Source organism: Schistocerca cancellata, chromosome 4, assembly GCF_023864275.1.
Source record: "Schistocerca cancellata isolate TAMUIC-IGC-003103 chromosome 4, iqSchCanc2.1, whole genome shotgun sequence".
Classification (NCBI taxonomy): domain Eukaryota; kingdom Metazoa; phylum Arthropoda; class Insecta; order Orthoptera; family Acrididae; genus Schistocerca; species Schistocerca cancellata.
In genome coordinates this window covers 793,446,964-793,463,180 of record NC_064629.1, presented here as the reverse complement: position 1 = coordinate 793,463,180, position 16,217 = coordinate 793,446,964, and the positions used below count along the sequence as shown (strand labels likewise).

The 16,217-nt window shown below is 44.2% G+C and overlaps 1 protein-coding gene across 1 annotated transcript in view; it reads right to left on the bottom strand.

Moving 5' to 3' along the window:
* Positions 1-3,824: 3,824 nt before the first annotated feature.
* LOC126184685 (annexin B9-like) overlaps positions 3,825-16,217 on the bottom strand; it is a 37,070-nt gene continuing 24,677 nt past the window's right edge. Inside the window, exons 7-9 of the mRNA XM_049927178.1 lie at positions 8,719-8,892; positions 4,351-4,532; positions 3,825-4,265 (exon numbers count right to left, since the gene is read on the bottom strand). Coding sequence (XP_049783135.1) covers positions 4,215-4,265; positions 4,351-4,532; positions 8,719-8,892 — 407 coding nt within the window. The 3' untranslated portion in view covers positions 3,825-4,214. The remainder of the gene's footprint in view (positions 4,266-4,350; positions 4,533-8,718; positions 8,893-16,217) is intronic.

Here is a 16,217-nt window from a genome sequence, read left to right as displayed (position 1 = left end):
ATTCGAAAGTAAAGTTCTACGTACTGACTTGGCAGAAAATCCTAAGAAATTTTGGTCTTATGTCAAAGCGGTAGGTGGAGCAAAACAAAATGTCCAGACACACTGTGACCAAAATGGTACTGAAACAGAGGATGACAGACTAAAGGCCGAAATACTAAATGTCTTTTTCCAAAGTTGTTTCACAGAGGAAGATTGCACTGTAGTTCCTTCTCTAGATTGTCGCACAAATGACAAAATGGTAGATATCGAAATAGACGACAGAGGGATAGAGAAACAATTAAAATCGCTCAAAAGAGGAAAGGCCTCTGGACCTGATGGGATACCAGTTCAATTTTACACAGAGTACGCGAAGGAACTTGCCCCCCTTCTTGCAGCGGTGTACCGTAGGTCTCTAGAAGAGCGTTGTGTTCCAAAAGATTGGAAAAGGGCATAGGTCATCCCCGTTTTCAAGAAGAGACGTCGAACAGATATGCAGAACTATAGACCTATATCTCTAACGTCGATCAGTTGTAGAATTTTGGAACACGTATTGTGTTCGAGTATAATGACTTTTCTGGAGACGAGAAATCTACTCTGTAGGAATCAGCATGGGTTTCGAAAAAGACGGTCGTGTGAAACCCAGCTCGTGCTATTCGTCCACGAGACTCTGAGGGCCATAGACACGGGTTCACAGGTAGATGCCGTGTTTCTTGACTTCCGCAAGGTGTTCGATACAGATCCCCACAGTCGTTTAATGAACAAAGTAAGAGCATATGGACTATCAGACCAATTGTGCGATTGGATTGAAGAGTTCCTAGATAACAGGACGCAGCGTGTTATTCTCAATGGAGAGAAGTCTTCCGAAGTAAGAGTAATTTCAGGTGTGCCGCAGGGGAGTGTCATAGGACCGTTGCTATTCACACTATACATAAATGACCTGGTGGATGACATCGGAAGTTCACTGAGGCTTTTTGCAGATGATGCTGTGGTGTATCGAGAGGTTGTAACAATGGAAAATTGTACTGAAATGCAGGAGGATCTGCAGCGAATTGACGCATGGTGCAGTGAATGGCAATTGAATCTCAATGTAGACAAGTGTAATGTGCTGTGAATACACAGAAAGATAGATCCTTTATCATTTAGCTACAAAATAGCAGGTCAGCAACTGGAAGCAGTTAATACCATAAATTATCTGGGAGTACGCATTAGGAGTGATTTAAAATGGAATGATCATATAATGTTGATTGTCGGTAAAGCAGATGCCAGACAGATTCATTGGAAGAATCCTAAGGAAATGCAATCCGAAAACAAAGGAAGTAGGTTACAGTACGCTTGTTCGCCCACTGCTTGAATACTGCTCAGCAGTGTGGGATCCGTACCAGATAGTGTTGATACAAGACATAGAGAAGATCCAACGGAGAGCAGCGCGCTTCGTTAAGGATCATTTAGTAATCGCGAAAGCGTTACGGAGATGATAGATAAACTCCAGTGGAAGACTCTGCAGGAGAGACGCTCAGTAGCTCGGTACGGGCTTTTGTCAAAGTTTTGAGAACATACCTTCACCGAAGAGTCAAGCAGTATATTGCTCCCTCCTACGGATATCTCGCGAAGAGACCACGAGTATAAAATCAGAGAGATTAGAGCCCACACAGAGGCATACCGACAATCCTTTCCACGAACAATACGAGACTGGAATAGAAGGGAGAACCGATAGAGGTACTGAAGTTACCCTCCGCCACACACCGTCAGGTGGCTTGCGGAGTATGGATGTAGATCATTTGTACGAGGACATTTGTTACAAAAAAAAAAAATGGCTCTGAGCACTATGGGACTTAACATCTATGGTCATCAGTCCCCTAGAACTTAGAACCACTTAAACGTAACTAACCTAAGGACAGCGCACAACACCCAGCCATCACGAGGCAGATAAAATCCCTGACCCCGCCGGGAATCGAACCCGGGCGTGGGAAGCGAGAACACTACCGCACGACCACGAGATGCGGGCGGACATTTGTTACAAATATTTCTAAAATTTACTGTTAATTTTTGTCATTTGAAGCATCTTTACTTTGTAAGTAGTGAGATTTTGCACTTTGTAAATAAACTGGTGGGTAGTCAGAGGCCTACAAACTAAAACCTCTCCTAAATAACCCCTAAGTGTCTTTCACAAGTACTCTACTACCCAGAGTAGCTGCTTCCTTTGCGTCGTGCACTCCTGATGTATGGAGCAGCTTTTGAAGGTGGGGACATATTTAAGTAATTAGTATCTGCCTGAATCCCTCTTAAATCAACCTTACAATAACAGTTTATTCTTAATTGGAAAAGAATCTTGCAAAAGTGATGTTACATATTGACTCCCCCAAGGCCACCTGTGGATACAGCAAGATGCTGATACTGGGTACAGATCTGGATTGCTGTCCCGTAACCTAGATTTCGGTCTTTTATCCTTTCAGTAAGTCTTGTGAGGTGAATGCAGGGATGGTTCCCTTTAAGGGAGTTTTCCTTGAGGTGGTAATCCTACAAACAATTTTTTGAAGACTTATTTGTGTAGCATTACACTGACAATTGCCTGCGGTACCACCTGATTCTTTGACAAATTTCCTTGAGCCCTGCTAATCAGTTTTCATGTTTGGATATTTTTCAAACTGATTTATGACAAAACAGCATTTTATTTCATACACTTATTTGTAAATTCCTTTCTAGAGTTTTTTGCATTGTTACCATATTTTACAGCTTTTGTTGCTAACAGTGAACAGCTGATAACAGCTGAGAGAAATCTCCAAATGAATTAAATTTAAGAGTTGACGTCCACTGACACTTCACTCTAGATGACACTTTCTTGTGACATCAGAAAAATCCTAATTGAATCATGGTTGGAGAATTCTTTTGATAATACTTTAATGGTTAATGTATGTTACAATGTAGCCAACAATGTGTGTCTACATTTGTGATTGTCAGTTGACACGTTATACTGAAGAGAGTTTATTGGGCAGGGGGTGATGGAGGCAGTATTTATTTTCCACCTTTTATTTGTTTCAGGTTTTGTAAAAAGTTGGGAAGTTAGTTTATCTGATTTGTAATGTTAGTGCACAATTAGACACTATTTCAGATGTCTATGCTTATTCTGTTTGTGTGTACAGTAACTACTTTTTCTACAATTTCAATGTATGTTTGTTTCTCATGTGGAACATCACCTGCCCCCCTTTTCTCCTTTTGTGATGGAAGTTCTTTATAATTTGACACTAGTATGGTGTCTAACACTTTGGCTGCCACATATTGGTGGCTACTTCATTGCCAGGCCAGTGGGCACACAGCTCTGCTTTGTGCCACCTGTGGCCTTTGAGGTGGCTTGTTAAATGGAGGCTGTAGTAAGTTTACAATACCTACTGCTTTTTCCACTTTCATTTCAGCAATCCACAATACTGCTAGCAAGGCAACAACCTATTTGCCATTTTATTTCTTTGCACTCTTAATGCTATTTGTGTAACCCAGTTCTGCCAAACTGACTGTACACATTGCTGGCAACAAGTCTCACAAGGAATCTAATGTGCACAACAATTGTTTCAGGTTGTCTGCCAGAAGATTTAATTGGAGTTTCTCACTCAAGAAGTCAAGGGAATCTCCAATGGTTGTTCTCAAGAAGAAAGATTCATCAAATCCATGGTTAAAACACAGGCCCTAGTCAAGGTTTTACCATATGATACATCAAAAATTTCATTTTATGATGGATCATTAATGTAACCATTTTTCCATAATTTATAATTTTTTTATCAAATGTACAAGTGTATTCACATCACGAAGGAACATAAAATTAACGTTTTCATTAGGAATTAATTGAAAGCATGTAACAGTGGCATTAAAGAAGTTTAATGAAGAAAGAGTAAACAGTTTATAAAAATTTGACAAAAATAGATTTTTAAATTCATACAAATTATTTCTTTAAAATAACTATACACCAACAACATCTTTAATAGAGAGATTCTTTTATATATGTAAATATATTACTACATTCAAAGAGCTACATAATTCATTTACTGAAGCAACCACTGAATATTTTAGTGCAGCACAGATAGAGCAACCATATCACTTCCATGAACAGGTGACTCCCACACTGCACAGCAGCTTTTAAGGTGAAGCTTGAGATTTCTATTTGCAGAGATTCTTATTTGTTGAGGCAGAGATTTTTATTTGTGGAAGTGCTTGTTTGCCAAGATGCACAGTTTTGAAATACCTTATTAAGAAACCAATGCCAGAAGCACTTTTTTGTAATCCCCAGAAGTATCACCCTGCAACAGTCAATTAATAAACCATTAATATCAACACTTTGCAATAAAAGAACATAGTTTTATTAAAGTAAAATTTAATACTTGCCGAAATGAAACTCTCCAATGATTTTCCATACGTCTGTTCAAAAGCTTCTTTAATGTCACCCAAATCAATCTCTGAACGTGACACAATTATTCGAATAAGTGTTTTGTCTTTTGTGCCTAAGCCAGCCATGCTGTCGTGCAATCTTTCAGCAAAATAGCCAACTTTGCTTTTAGCACATTTCACTGGAACAACAATTTGGTCATTACGTATCTCAATTTGTTACAAAAATACACTGCAAACAATACGAGTCATGAAAATCTTTATGTAGGTAAGTAATATCAAAAGCTATTTGGTATTTAACAATACTTCTCATGCATTTCATTAAGCTACATAGTGCTCGATTGAAGTAAATTTTACTCCTTACAAAATTGTGTATTAGCATTTTGGCACAGATCTTCACTGTCAGTACAACTTCAGTTGCTCCAGGCACAGCTCCTACGAAGCTACAATACTTTCTTAATCCTGTAACTGCATCAACTTGCCACAGCAAGTAAGCCTGCACATCCAAACAATCTTAGGTGTATATAGTACCAGAAGACAATATTAATTACCACCCTGGCTGAAATTAAAATATACAGCCAAGGAAGATTTAATTTGCTTTGTAAGTATCATCATTGTGATTACGTAGGCTTTCCCGGCGTAATAAGTCTTGAAAGTCTCTTCGGGTTTGCTGCCGGATCCTAAAATCAACTTGACTCGATATTTTGGCAATCCAACTGTTCGCCATCTTCAGGAAATGCTGCTTCTGCTGATGAGTCCCGCTGAGAACTGACGCAAGATTGCAATTCGACATCCTATATAGGCAACCGTTCAGTACACGGCGCATGCGCCGCCCATCACGGTTTCTGCCCTACAAAACAGGGAGGTGGCGCCGCCCTTAGTGAAACACTGCTGGCAGCGATATATCTCAATCCATACCACACTGAAGAACCTTCAGTTTTGATGCGAGATAATACGGGATTCCACGTTTTGCTAAGAGGAAACCCATTGTCTCTGTTGATTAAATTATCAGCCAACCTAATTTCAATCGCCTCTATAGACACCATCCCAAAAACCGGAAATGGCAATCACAACAGTTTCCTCAAATTTTATTTTGTGTCCCTCATTTAGGCAGTGTTCTGCTACGGCCGATTTTTCCGGCTGTTGTAGCCTCGTGTGACGGCAATGTTCCATACATCTGTCATGCACTGTGCGAATAGAACGGCCAACGTAAGCTTTCCCACATTGACACGGGATTTTATACACTCCGGGTTTCCTAAGTCCCAAATCATCCTTCACAGAGCCGAGAAGAGCCCTAATCTTAGAAGGTGGACGGAACACACTCAATGTTAAAATTCCTTAAAATTTGTCATAACATTAAGAGTGTGTTCCGTCCACCTTCTAAGATTAGGGCTCTTCTCGGCTCTGTGAAGGATGATTTGGGACTTAGGAAACCCGGGGTGTATAAAATCCCGTGTCAATGTGGGAAAGCTTACGTTGGCCGTTCTATTCGCACAGTGCATGACAGGTGTATGGAACATCGCCGTCACACGAGGCTACAACAGCCGGAAAAATCGGCCGTAGCAGAACACTGCCTAAATGAGCGACACAAAATGAAATTTGAGGAAACTGTTGATTGCCAACATTTCCGGTTTTTGGGATAGTGTCTATGAAGAGGCGATTGAAATTAGGTTGGCTGATAATGCCACCCCAAAACAGCAGGGAACCTCCACCTTGCTGCACTCTGGACAGTGTGTCTAAGGTGTTGAGCCTGACGAGGTTTCCTCCGAACACGTCGGATGATTGTCTAGTTTAAGGCTACCTTACACTCATCGGTAAAGATAATCTAATGCCAATCCTCAGCGGTCCATTCATCATCATGTTGGGCCCATCTGTACTGCAAAGGTGGACCTCACCATGGACGTCTGGAGTGAAGTTTTACATCATGCCACCTGTTGCGCACAGTTTGAGTCTTAATACAATGTCCTGTAGCTGCACGAAAAGCATTATTCAACATGATGGCATCGCTGTCACGGTTCTTTGGACCCATAACCTGTAGGTAGCAGTCACACTGCAGTAGTAGCCCTTGGGCAGCCTGAGAGGCCTGTCATCCACAGTCCTGTCTCTCTGTATTTCCTCCATGTCCAAACATCGCTTTTGGTTCACTCAGAGATGCCTAGACACTTCCCTTTTGAGAGCCCTTCCTGGCACAAAGTAACAATGCGGACACAATCGAACCGCAGTACTGATTGTCTAGCCATGGTTTAACTAGACAACATGAGCTGTGTACCTCATTCCTGGTGGAACAGCTGGAACTATGAGCTGTCAGACGCCCTCTGTCTGATAGGCAGGCACTGATCATGCATGGTTGTTTACATCTTTGGACATGTTTAGTGACATCTCTGAAAAGGCAATGGGACTGTGTCTTTCATACAATATCCACAGTCTATGTCCATCTTCAGGAGTTCTAGGAACTGGGGTGATGCAGAAATTTTTGATGTGTGTATATTCTTAGTTGCTTCTTATCATAAAGAAATTTTTTTATCTGTAACATTAAAAATCAATAACCACCAAGAGTGATTCAGTTACATGCCATCAAATCAAGAATAGGGTTTGAGTAACTATTCGTCCACGAGACTCAGAGGTCCATAGACACGGGTTCACAGGTAGATGCCGTGTTTCTTGACTTCCGCAAGGCGTTCGATACAGTTCCCCACAGTCGGTTATTGAACAAATTAAGAGCATATGGACTATCAGACCAATTGTGTGATTGGATTGAGGAGTTCCTAGATAACAGGACGCAGCATGTTATTCTCAATGGAGAGAAGTCTTCCGAAGTAAGAGTAATTTCAGGTGTGCCGCAGGGGAGTGTCATAGGACCGTTGCTATTCACAATATACATAAATGACCTGGTAGATGACATCGGAAGTTCACTGAGGCTTTTTGCAGATGATGCTGTGGTGTATCGAGAGGTTGTAACAATGGAAAATTGTACTGAAATGCAGGAGGATCTGCAGCGAATTGACGCATGGTGCAGGGAATGGCAACTGAATCTCAATGTAGACAAGTGTAATGTGCTGCGAATACACAGAAAGATAGATCCTTTATCATTTAGCTACAAAATAGCAGGTCAGCAACTGGAAGCAGTTAATACCATAAATTATCTGGGAGTACGCGTTAGGAGTGATTTAAAATGGAATGATCATATAATGTTGATTGTCGGTAAAGCAGATGCCAGACAGATTCATTGCAAGAATCCTAGGGAAATGCAATCCGAAAACAAAGGAAGTAGGTTACAGTACGCTTGTTCACCCACTGCTTGAATATTGCTCAGCAGTGTGGGATCCGTACCAGATAGGGTTGATACAAGACATAGAGAAGATCCAACGGAGAGCAGCGCGCTTCGTTACAGGACCATTTAGTAATCGCGAAAGCGTTACGGAGATGATAGATAAACTCCAGTGGAAGACTCTGCAGGAGAGACGCTCAGTAGCTCGGTACGGGCTTTTGTCAAAGTTTCGAGAACATACCTTCACCGAAGAGTCAAGCAGTATATTGCTCCCTCCTACGGATATCTCGCGAAGAGACCACGAGTATAAAATCAGAGAGATTAGAGCCCACACAGAGGCATACCGACAATCCTTCTTTCCACGAACAATACGAGACTGGAATAGAAGGGAGAACCGATAGAGGTACTGAAGGTACCCTCCGCCACACACCGTCAGGTGGCTTGCGGAGTATGGATGTAGATGTAGATGTATTGTGAACTGCCACTTAGTTTGGACTCCATGAAGCCTACATATCCAGCTTTTTTAACTAATATAATTGCTATTGGTAACAAAGCTGAGCTTGAGTGTGTTGTGAAAATAAATGTGCATTACTGCAGTTAGAATAGTCATTTGAGTTACTTAGCTTCAATAGTAGCTTTTCTAAATTCTTCAGGTTAATACGAAAAACCTTATGGAGCATTAACATCAATAGTGCTACAACATAGCTAATACTCTCTCTATAACTGACCATTTTGTACTATTGCTGAATGAATCATTTCAGCAATTATGAAGTAATCACTGGCTGCCCAATGAACTACACAAGCATGAGGAACAATGTTACATAAGACCTTGTTGATTGTGTAATTAATGCGGGAATAATTCACACAAGACTTTGATGGAAGACCAGTGTATCTCCAGAACTAAAGCAAAATACAAGGACAAACTTGTGTCAACTCGTCTTTCACAGCCCTGTCCTTTAATACAAGAAACAAGGTGACAAACAGATTTGGATAATATTTCAAATTTAGTGTCGACACACACACACACACACACACACACACACACACACACACACACACACACACACACACACACACTTTTAAAAAATCATTTTACTTACCAATAGCCAGTAAACCCTTCTCTATACTGCCTGAAAATTCTTTCTTGATAGCCGACTCGATATCGTGACCAGCAAGCTTCTCATACTCCACAAATATCTGTCTCAGCTGCATATAGTTTCTTGTTACCAATATAGAATTGAATACAGATTCATCTGTCCCCCATTCTTTAACACCTGTTAAGAGAAAGTAAATATAGAGAGATCTGTTGCAATACTTCTGTGAAGTACACCTTATTTTCCAATATTATCAGAGCCAAACCAAGCATTTTCAAGTGATTGCGGGAGAAGCGAATGATAAAGTACTTGGCCGGAAACAATGCAAGGATTTTTAGAACAATCTGCTCAGGGGAAGAAAAGTTGAGAAGTATCATCATTCCTTGAGTAGTTTGTTTTCTGTATCTAATACGTCTTTCACAAACATTGTGACTGAAAGATTACTATGTACAACCACCTTCCTTTTCAGCACATTTCAGTTGAGTACACTGTCTCCAGTTGTGACCAGGACAATGCACCTGGTTTACACTGTACAGTCTCTGACTGGGCATTTAAGTGTGTCTAGAAGCTTAGACTGCATGCACACAAACACACTGTGGCAAGAAGAGCTTCCACCACCTGTGCAATTTGCACATACCAGTTACGTCAATTTAACATTCAGCTACTATTGTTTCACAAAACATGATGTGCATTCAGGAAGAGGTCTTCAGTCAACAGCACCAGCCGATTTCTTAAAATCGTGGCTTGTAGGTACCCTAAGAAGCAAGAGAATTGTTAACTGCCATTTTTGAATTAACTTAAGACTGTCCACTCATAATACGTAACTATCTCCAAAAGAAATTGGCCTTTAGGCATTCAAAATGAATACCAGTGCAATGGTGTGTAAAGTTAAGCAAAGGAACAACTCAAAAAGGAACCATCAATGGCACTGGCTTTTCTTTACCAATGACTGCAGGATTTGTCAATAACTGATTGTTAACATGGTCAGGTACTAATGTACATCTGGCAAACAGTCTCATGGGTTTGGCAGGAAGGCAGTCACGTAAGTTTTGGCCAGGGAACTTTGTGCCGAACAGCCGATGCTTCTCTTCTTCCAGTTCCACCATTTTAAAAATTAATGACAGAAGTGCCTATTTACTTACAAATAGTACGAGGGCTGTTCAAAAAGTAAGGAGACTTCAAAACTGTGCAGGCAATGTCCATCCAATTATCTATCTTTTATGTTGGTACATATGTCCTAAACATATGTTCACTGTTTCAAGTGTACGGCATACTTTGTTTGTTTTTGACAGAGAGGTTGGATGTTTTAGTGGGCTTGGCAATTTTAGATTATTAAAAAATGGAGCAAAGAATTTGCATCAAATTTTGTGTGAAAAATGGAACACTTAATGTTGACAGTGGCATACGGTGAGTCTGCTCTAAAAAATGCTTCTAAGTGGTGCAAGCTCTTCCAAGATGGCCAAGAAGATGCCAGTGACTAACCTTGCTCTGTACACCCCAGCACATTAACAGATGATAATGTGTAAGCTATGCAGAAAACACTTTGGCAAATTTGAAGTTGCTGAGGATGTTGGCGTATCACTCAGTTCATGTTGTGCAATTTTTTTGGATGTTTCAGGCATAAGATGTATTAGCAAAGTTTGTTCCAAAGCTCCTCAATTTTGATCAGAACTGTCACATGAGCATCGCTCAGGAGATCTTTAATGACAATTATGATCCTGATTTGCTCAAGGGGGTCATAACTGGTGACAAAGCATGTGTTTACAGTTATGATGTTGAAACCGAAGCCCAATTGTCTGAATGGAACCACCTCAGAGCTAAGACCAGTGGGGGGTGGGGAAGCACACCAAGTTCAATCAAATGTCAAAGTTTTGCTCACTGTGTGTTTTCAATTACCATGGCATCGTGCATAGTAAGTTCTCGTCTCAAGCGCGTACGGTTGACGTTATGCACCATTTGGGAGAAGCAATATGCAAGAAATATCTGGAATTGTGGAGAAACAATTCATGGTTTTTGCATCACGACAATGGACCTGCTCTTTCACCATTCCTTGTGAGATTTTTGGCAAAAAACTGAAGAGACCTATGGAAGAACAATGACTTTTCAATGACTGAGGAAATAAAAATTGCATTGTTGGAAGCACTCAAAACTGTACTAAAAAGTGCTTATAGGAAGTGCTGGCGCAAGTGTACTGTATGTGAGGGTGGGATTACTTTGAAGGGGACAACATGAATAAATAAATATTGTTTCATGAAACTATAAAATCACCTTACTTTATGAACACACCTCATGCAGTAATTATTAGTGAAGTTTGGGGGAAGTACTGCCACCATCTGACGATTATAAAAACCTTAACATACACAGTACTGAAGGGCCAATTCAAGTTAGTCCTTAGGACAATTAACTTTATTGTTGTTTTCGTCGTCTGTCTTTTTCAAATTACAGTTGAAGACTAAATATGTCCAACAAAAATCTCACTAGAAAATTACATTTAATCTATCATGACCGTTGCAACAGCACACAGCTAGCAAGGCAGCAATGTCAATATTCTGTTATGGCTGTAGTAGTGGCTAATGCAGGAAAAGGCTTTTTTTTGTGGTTTTAGGGCGCACAACTTCAATGGTCATTAGCGCCCTGACTACGTTAAGAATGCACCGCGAGGCACAAGTTTAAAACAACAACTAAAAGGGAAAACACGATAAAAGACAGACTGACAGGCATAGGATTAAAAAACAGCATCATCAAATGTCCTTAGAGAGGTTTGTCAAATTGATAAAACAAAGAACACGAGCAGCTGCTCGTGGGTCATCCGCTAAAATGGCATCTAAAGTACATGGCAGGTTAAGATCTAGACGCAGTGTGTTAAAATCCGGACAGGACATTAAAATGTGGCGGACCATCAGCAATTGCCCACATGGGTAGAACGGCGCCGGCGCAGCCGTCAGCAGATGGCGATGGCTGAACCGGCAGTGTCCAATTCTTAACCGGGCCAAAACTACCTCCTCCCGCCGAGAAGGGCGTGAGGAGGACGTCCAAGCCACGGGAACAGGTTTCAAGGCCCGAAGCTTGTTGTCTGTAAGTGCAGCCCAATCGGCATGCCACAGCGATAAAATGCGCCGACAAATAACCCTGCTACAATCGGATGAAGGGACACAACAAGAAGCTGTCCGAGGCTGGAGGACCGCAGCCTTGGCCACGGCATCTGCAGCTTCATTCCCAGGGATACCGACATAGCCAGGGACCCACATAAAGCTAACCGGAGAACCGATGTCCACCAGCTGCCGAAGAGAGCGTTGGATCCGGTGCACGAAAGGGTGAACCAGATACGGATCACTGAGGCTCTGGATGGCACTCAGGGAATCTGAGCAGATGACATAAGCAGAATGTCGGTGGCAGCAGATGTAAAGAACAGCCTGGTAGAGGGCAAAGAGCTCAGCTGTGAAGACCGAACAATGGCCATGGAGCCAGTATTTGAAACTTTGTGCCCCGACAATAAAAGAACACCCGACCCCGTCATTGGTCTTAGAGACATCTGTATAAATTCGATCCGCTCCCCACGACATACCACTGAGAACACGGAGGACATTTAAAGAACGGGTACAATGGGCAGCCAAATATGACACATGTGGAGACCAGCTAAGTTTCCTGTCAAATGTAAGACCTAAAAATTTGGTTGTCTCCACGATTGGGAGAGCAATGGGACCGAGTCGTAAGGACGGTGGGAGAAACTCTTTGTAGCGCCAGAAGTTAATACAGACCGTCTTCTCGGCAGAAAAACTGAAGCCTTTGGCGACACTCCAGGAGTAAAGACGGTCAAGAGAACGCTGAAGACAGTGCTCCAGGACACGTGTACACTGCGCGCTGCAATAGATGGTAAAATCGTCCACGAAAAGGGAGCCTGATACATCAGCTGGGAGGCAATCCATTATTGGATTGATCGCGATGGCGAAGAGAGCGACGCTCAAAACTGAGCCCTGTGGCACCCCATTCTCCTGGCGAAAGGTGTCTGACAGGACAGAACCCACACGTACCCTGAACTGTCGATCCATTAAAAAGGAACGAATAAAAAGAGGGAGGCGACCGCGAAGGCCCCACATATGCATGGTGCGGAGAATGCCCGCCCTCCAACAGGTGTCGTATGCCTTCTCCAAATCAAAGAACACAGCCACGGTCGGGCGCTTCCGCAAGAAGTTATTCATAATGAAGGTCGACAAGGTAACCAGATGGTCAACAGCAGAGCGGCGCCTACGAAATCCACATTGTACATTGGTAAGTAGGCGTCGAGACTCGAGCAGCCAAACCAATCGAGAGTTAACCATTCGCTCCATCACTTTACAGACACAGCTGGTAAGCGAGATGGGTCGATAACTGGAAGGCAAGTGCTTGTCCTTCCCCGGCTTAGGAATTGGGACAACAATAGACTCGCGCCAGCATGCGGGAACATGTCCCTCAATCCAGATGCGATTGTATGTACGAAGAAGAAAACCTTTACCCGCAGGAGAAAGGTTCTTCAGCATCTGAATATGAATAGAATCAGGCCCTGGAGCGGAGGACCGTGATCGGCCAAGTGCGTTTTCGAGTTCCCGCATGGTGAATGGGGCATTATAATTTTCACGATTCGAGGAGCGGAAGTTAGGTGGCCTAGCCTCCTCTGCCTGTTTGCGGGGGAGGAAGGCAGGGTGGTAAAGAGCGGAGCTCGAAACCTCTGCGAAAAAGCGGCCGCAGGCATTGGAGACATCCTCAGGGGCCACAAGGACGTCATTCACGACCGTCAAGCCAGAAACTGGGGAGTGGACCTTAGTGCCAGATAGCCGGCGCAGGCTACCCCAGACAACAGAAGGAGTAAAACTGTTGAAGGTGCTTGAAAAAACAGTCCAGCTGGCTTTCTTGCTTTCTTTAATAATACGACGACAGTGAGCACGTAATCATTTATAATTGATACAATTCGCCACTGTAGGGTGGCGTTTAAAGGTGCGTAAAGCACGTCGACGAGCACGTAAAGCGTCTCTACATGCTGCGGTCCACCAGGGGACCGGTACGCGACGTGGAGAAGAAGTAGGGTGAGGGATGGAATATTCAGCAGCAGCGAGAATGACTTCCGTGAGGTGTGCGACCTGACGATCGCAGCTTGTGAAGGTTTGATCCTGAAAGGTCGCCCTGGAAGAGAAGAGCCCCCAGTCTGCCTTGGAGATGGTCCAACTAGAGGAGCACGGAGAGGGGGTATGCTGCAGGAGATGGATAACACACGGGAAGTGGTCGCTCGAATATGTATCAGAAAGTGCATACCACTCAAACCGGCGTGCAAGTTGGGGAGTACATATAGAGAGGTCTAAATGGGAATAGGTGTGAGATGTGTCCGAAAGAAAAGTAGGGGCGCCAGTATTGAGGCAGACAAGATTGAGCTGGTTGAAAAGGTCTGCTAACAGGGAGCCCCTCGGGCAGGATGCTGGAGAGCCCCAAAGGGGATGGTGGGCACTGAAGTCTCCAGTTAATAAAAATGGTGCAGGTAGCTGAGCAATAAGTTGCATCATGTCTGCCCTGGTAACGGCAGATGACGATGTAGTGTAAACGGTACAAATGGAAAATGTAAAAGTGGGGAGAGTATTGCGGATGGCAACTGCCTGCAGGCCGGTGTGCAACATGATGGGATCGTAGTAAATATCATCCCGGACCAGCAACATAACCCCTCCATGAGCTGGGATACCTACCACAGGGGGTAGGTCACAACGCACAGAGGTGTAGTGTGCCAAGGCAATTTGATCGCATGGGCGTAGCTTCGTTTCCTGGATGGCTACGACGAGCGGACGGTGCAAGCGGAGCAGCAACTTCATGTCCTCTCGGCTGGAGCGAATGCTGCGAATATTCCAGTGAATAAGTGCCATCATAAGAAGAAAAGGAAGATGAAAGAAGGGGTCACCTCGAAGGCCGCTGAGGGCCTGGCTTCGAACGAGCACTGCCGCTGCTATCAGTAGGCGGACAGTCATCGTCCATTGGGTCTATAGGTTCATCGGCCATCTTGGGAGGATGGCCGGGAGGGGGAGCTTCCTCCGCCGGTGAACGGCCAGATGTTCGGCTACCAGCGGTGCGGCCAGGCGAAACGGATGACGGCATGGGGCGGCAACCGCTGGGTGGCGCAGGAGAAGAAATACGCCGTGGTGGAGAAGGAGAACTGTGCTTCCTATGAGCCTTCTTGGAAGGACGTTTGGTGGCAGTACCGGTCGAAGGCTGGGAGGTCGAGGTAAGTAGGAAGTCTGCACGGGATGGTTCCTTCTTGAAGGCCCGTGCATCTGACTTCTGGGTCTTCGTCTTAGTAGAAGCTGATGAAGGGGCTGGTGTCTGTGGGGTGATGGGAGGAAGAGGAGACGTCGACCGCGCAATCTTAGCACTGGCCCAACGGACGACCGTGGTGCTTAAGGTCAGATCACATGTCTGGGTTGCCACCTCCCTGGTAGTCCGAGGAGAGGCGAGGACAGTACTGTATTTCCCCACTGGGAGCAGCATGGGCTTCCTACTAGCCAATAGCTTGCGAACAGCCGAGGTGGACACTTTCTCTTTGACCCGAATTTCTTGGATACAGCGTTCTTCCTTATAGACAGGACAGTCGCGGGAGGATGCGGCATGGTCACCCTGACAGTTCACACAACGAGGAGACGGAGGTGGACAGTCACCCTCATGGGCATCCCTGCCACAAGTGACACATTTAGCCGCATTGGAACAAGACTGTCGAGTGTGAATGAAACGCTGACACTGGTAGCAGCGCGTAGGTGTCGGGACATAGGGGCGAACAGAAATAACCTCGTAGCCCGCCTTGATGCGCGATGGCAGCTTAACACTATTGAAGGTCAAGAAAAGTGTCCGGGTCGGTACAAGGTCATTGTTGACCTTTTTCATGACCCTATGGACAGCCATCACGCCCTGATCGGCGAGGAAAGATTGAATCTCCTGGTCAGTCAATCCGTCGAGGGAGCTAGTATAGACTACACCACGAGACGAATTCAAAGTTCGGTGGGCCTCCACCCGGACAGGGAACATGTACAGGAGTGTGGCCCGAAGCAGTTTTTGTGCCTGAAAGGCGCTCTCAGTTTCTAGTAATAAGGTACCGTTACGCAACCTGGTACAAGATTTGACAGATCCGGCTATGGCATCTACGCCCTTCTGGATAACGAAAGGGTTGACAGGGGAAAAATCCTTTCCGTCCTCAGATCGAGAAACAACGAGGAACTGTGGGGCAGGCGGTAGTACTTTTGTCACTGGTGGCTGGTCACGTTTCTGTTTTTGGGCAGAAGTCTAGAGAGAGATGGAGTGAAATCCATTGCGGAGGAATCCCCCACGATTGCCAGCGTCTCCGATGGCACGCTCCTTCCTTGTGGGGACCCTCTCAGAGGGCACTCCCGCCTTAGGTGAATGTTTACACCTCAGGTCACACCTCCCGAGAAACAGACGGAGGGACCAATCAGCATGGTCAGAAGGTATCAGCTCAGGCAATCACCCCTCCCCGGGCCTGG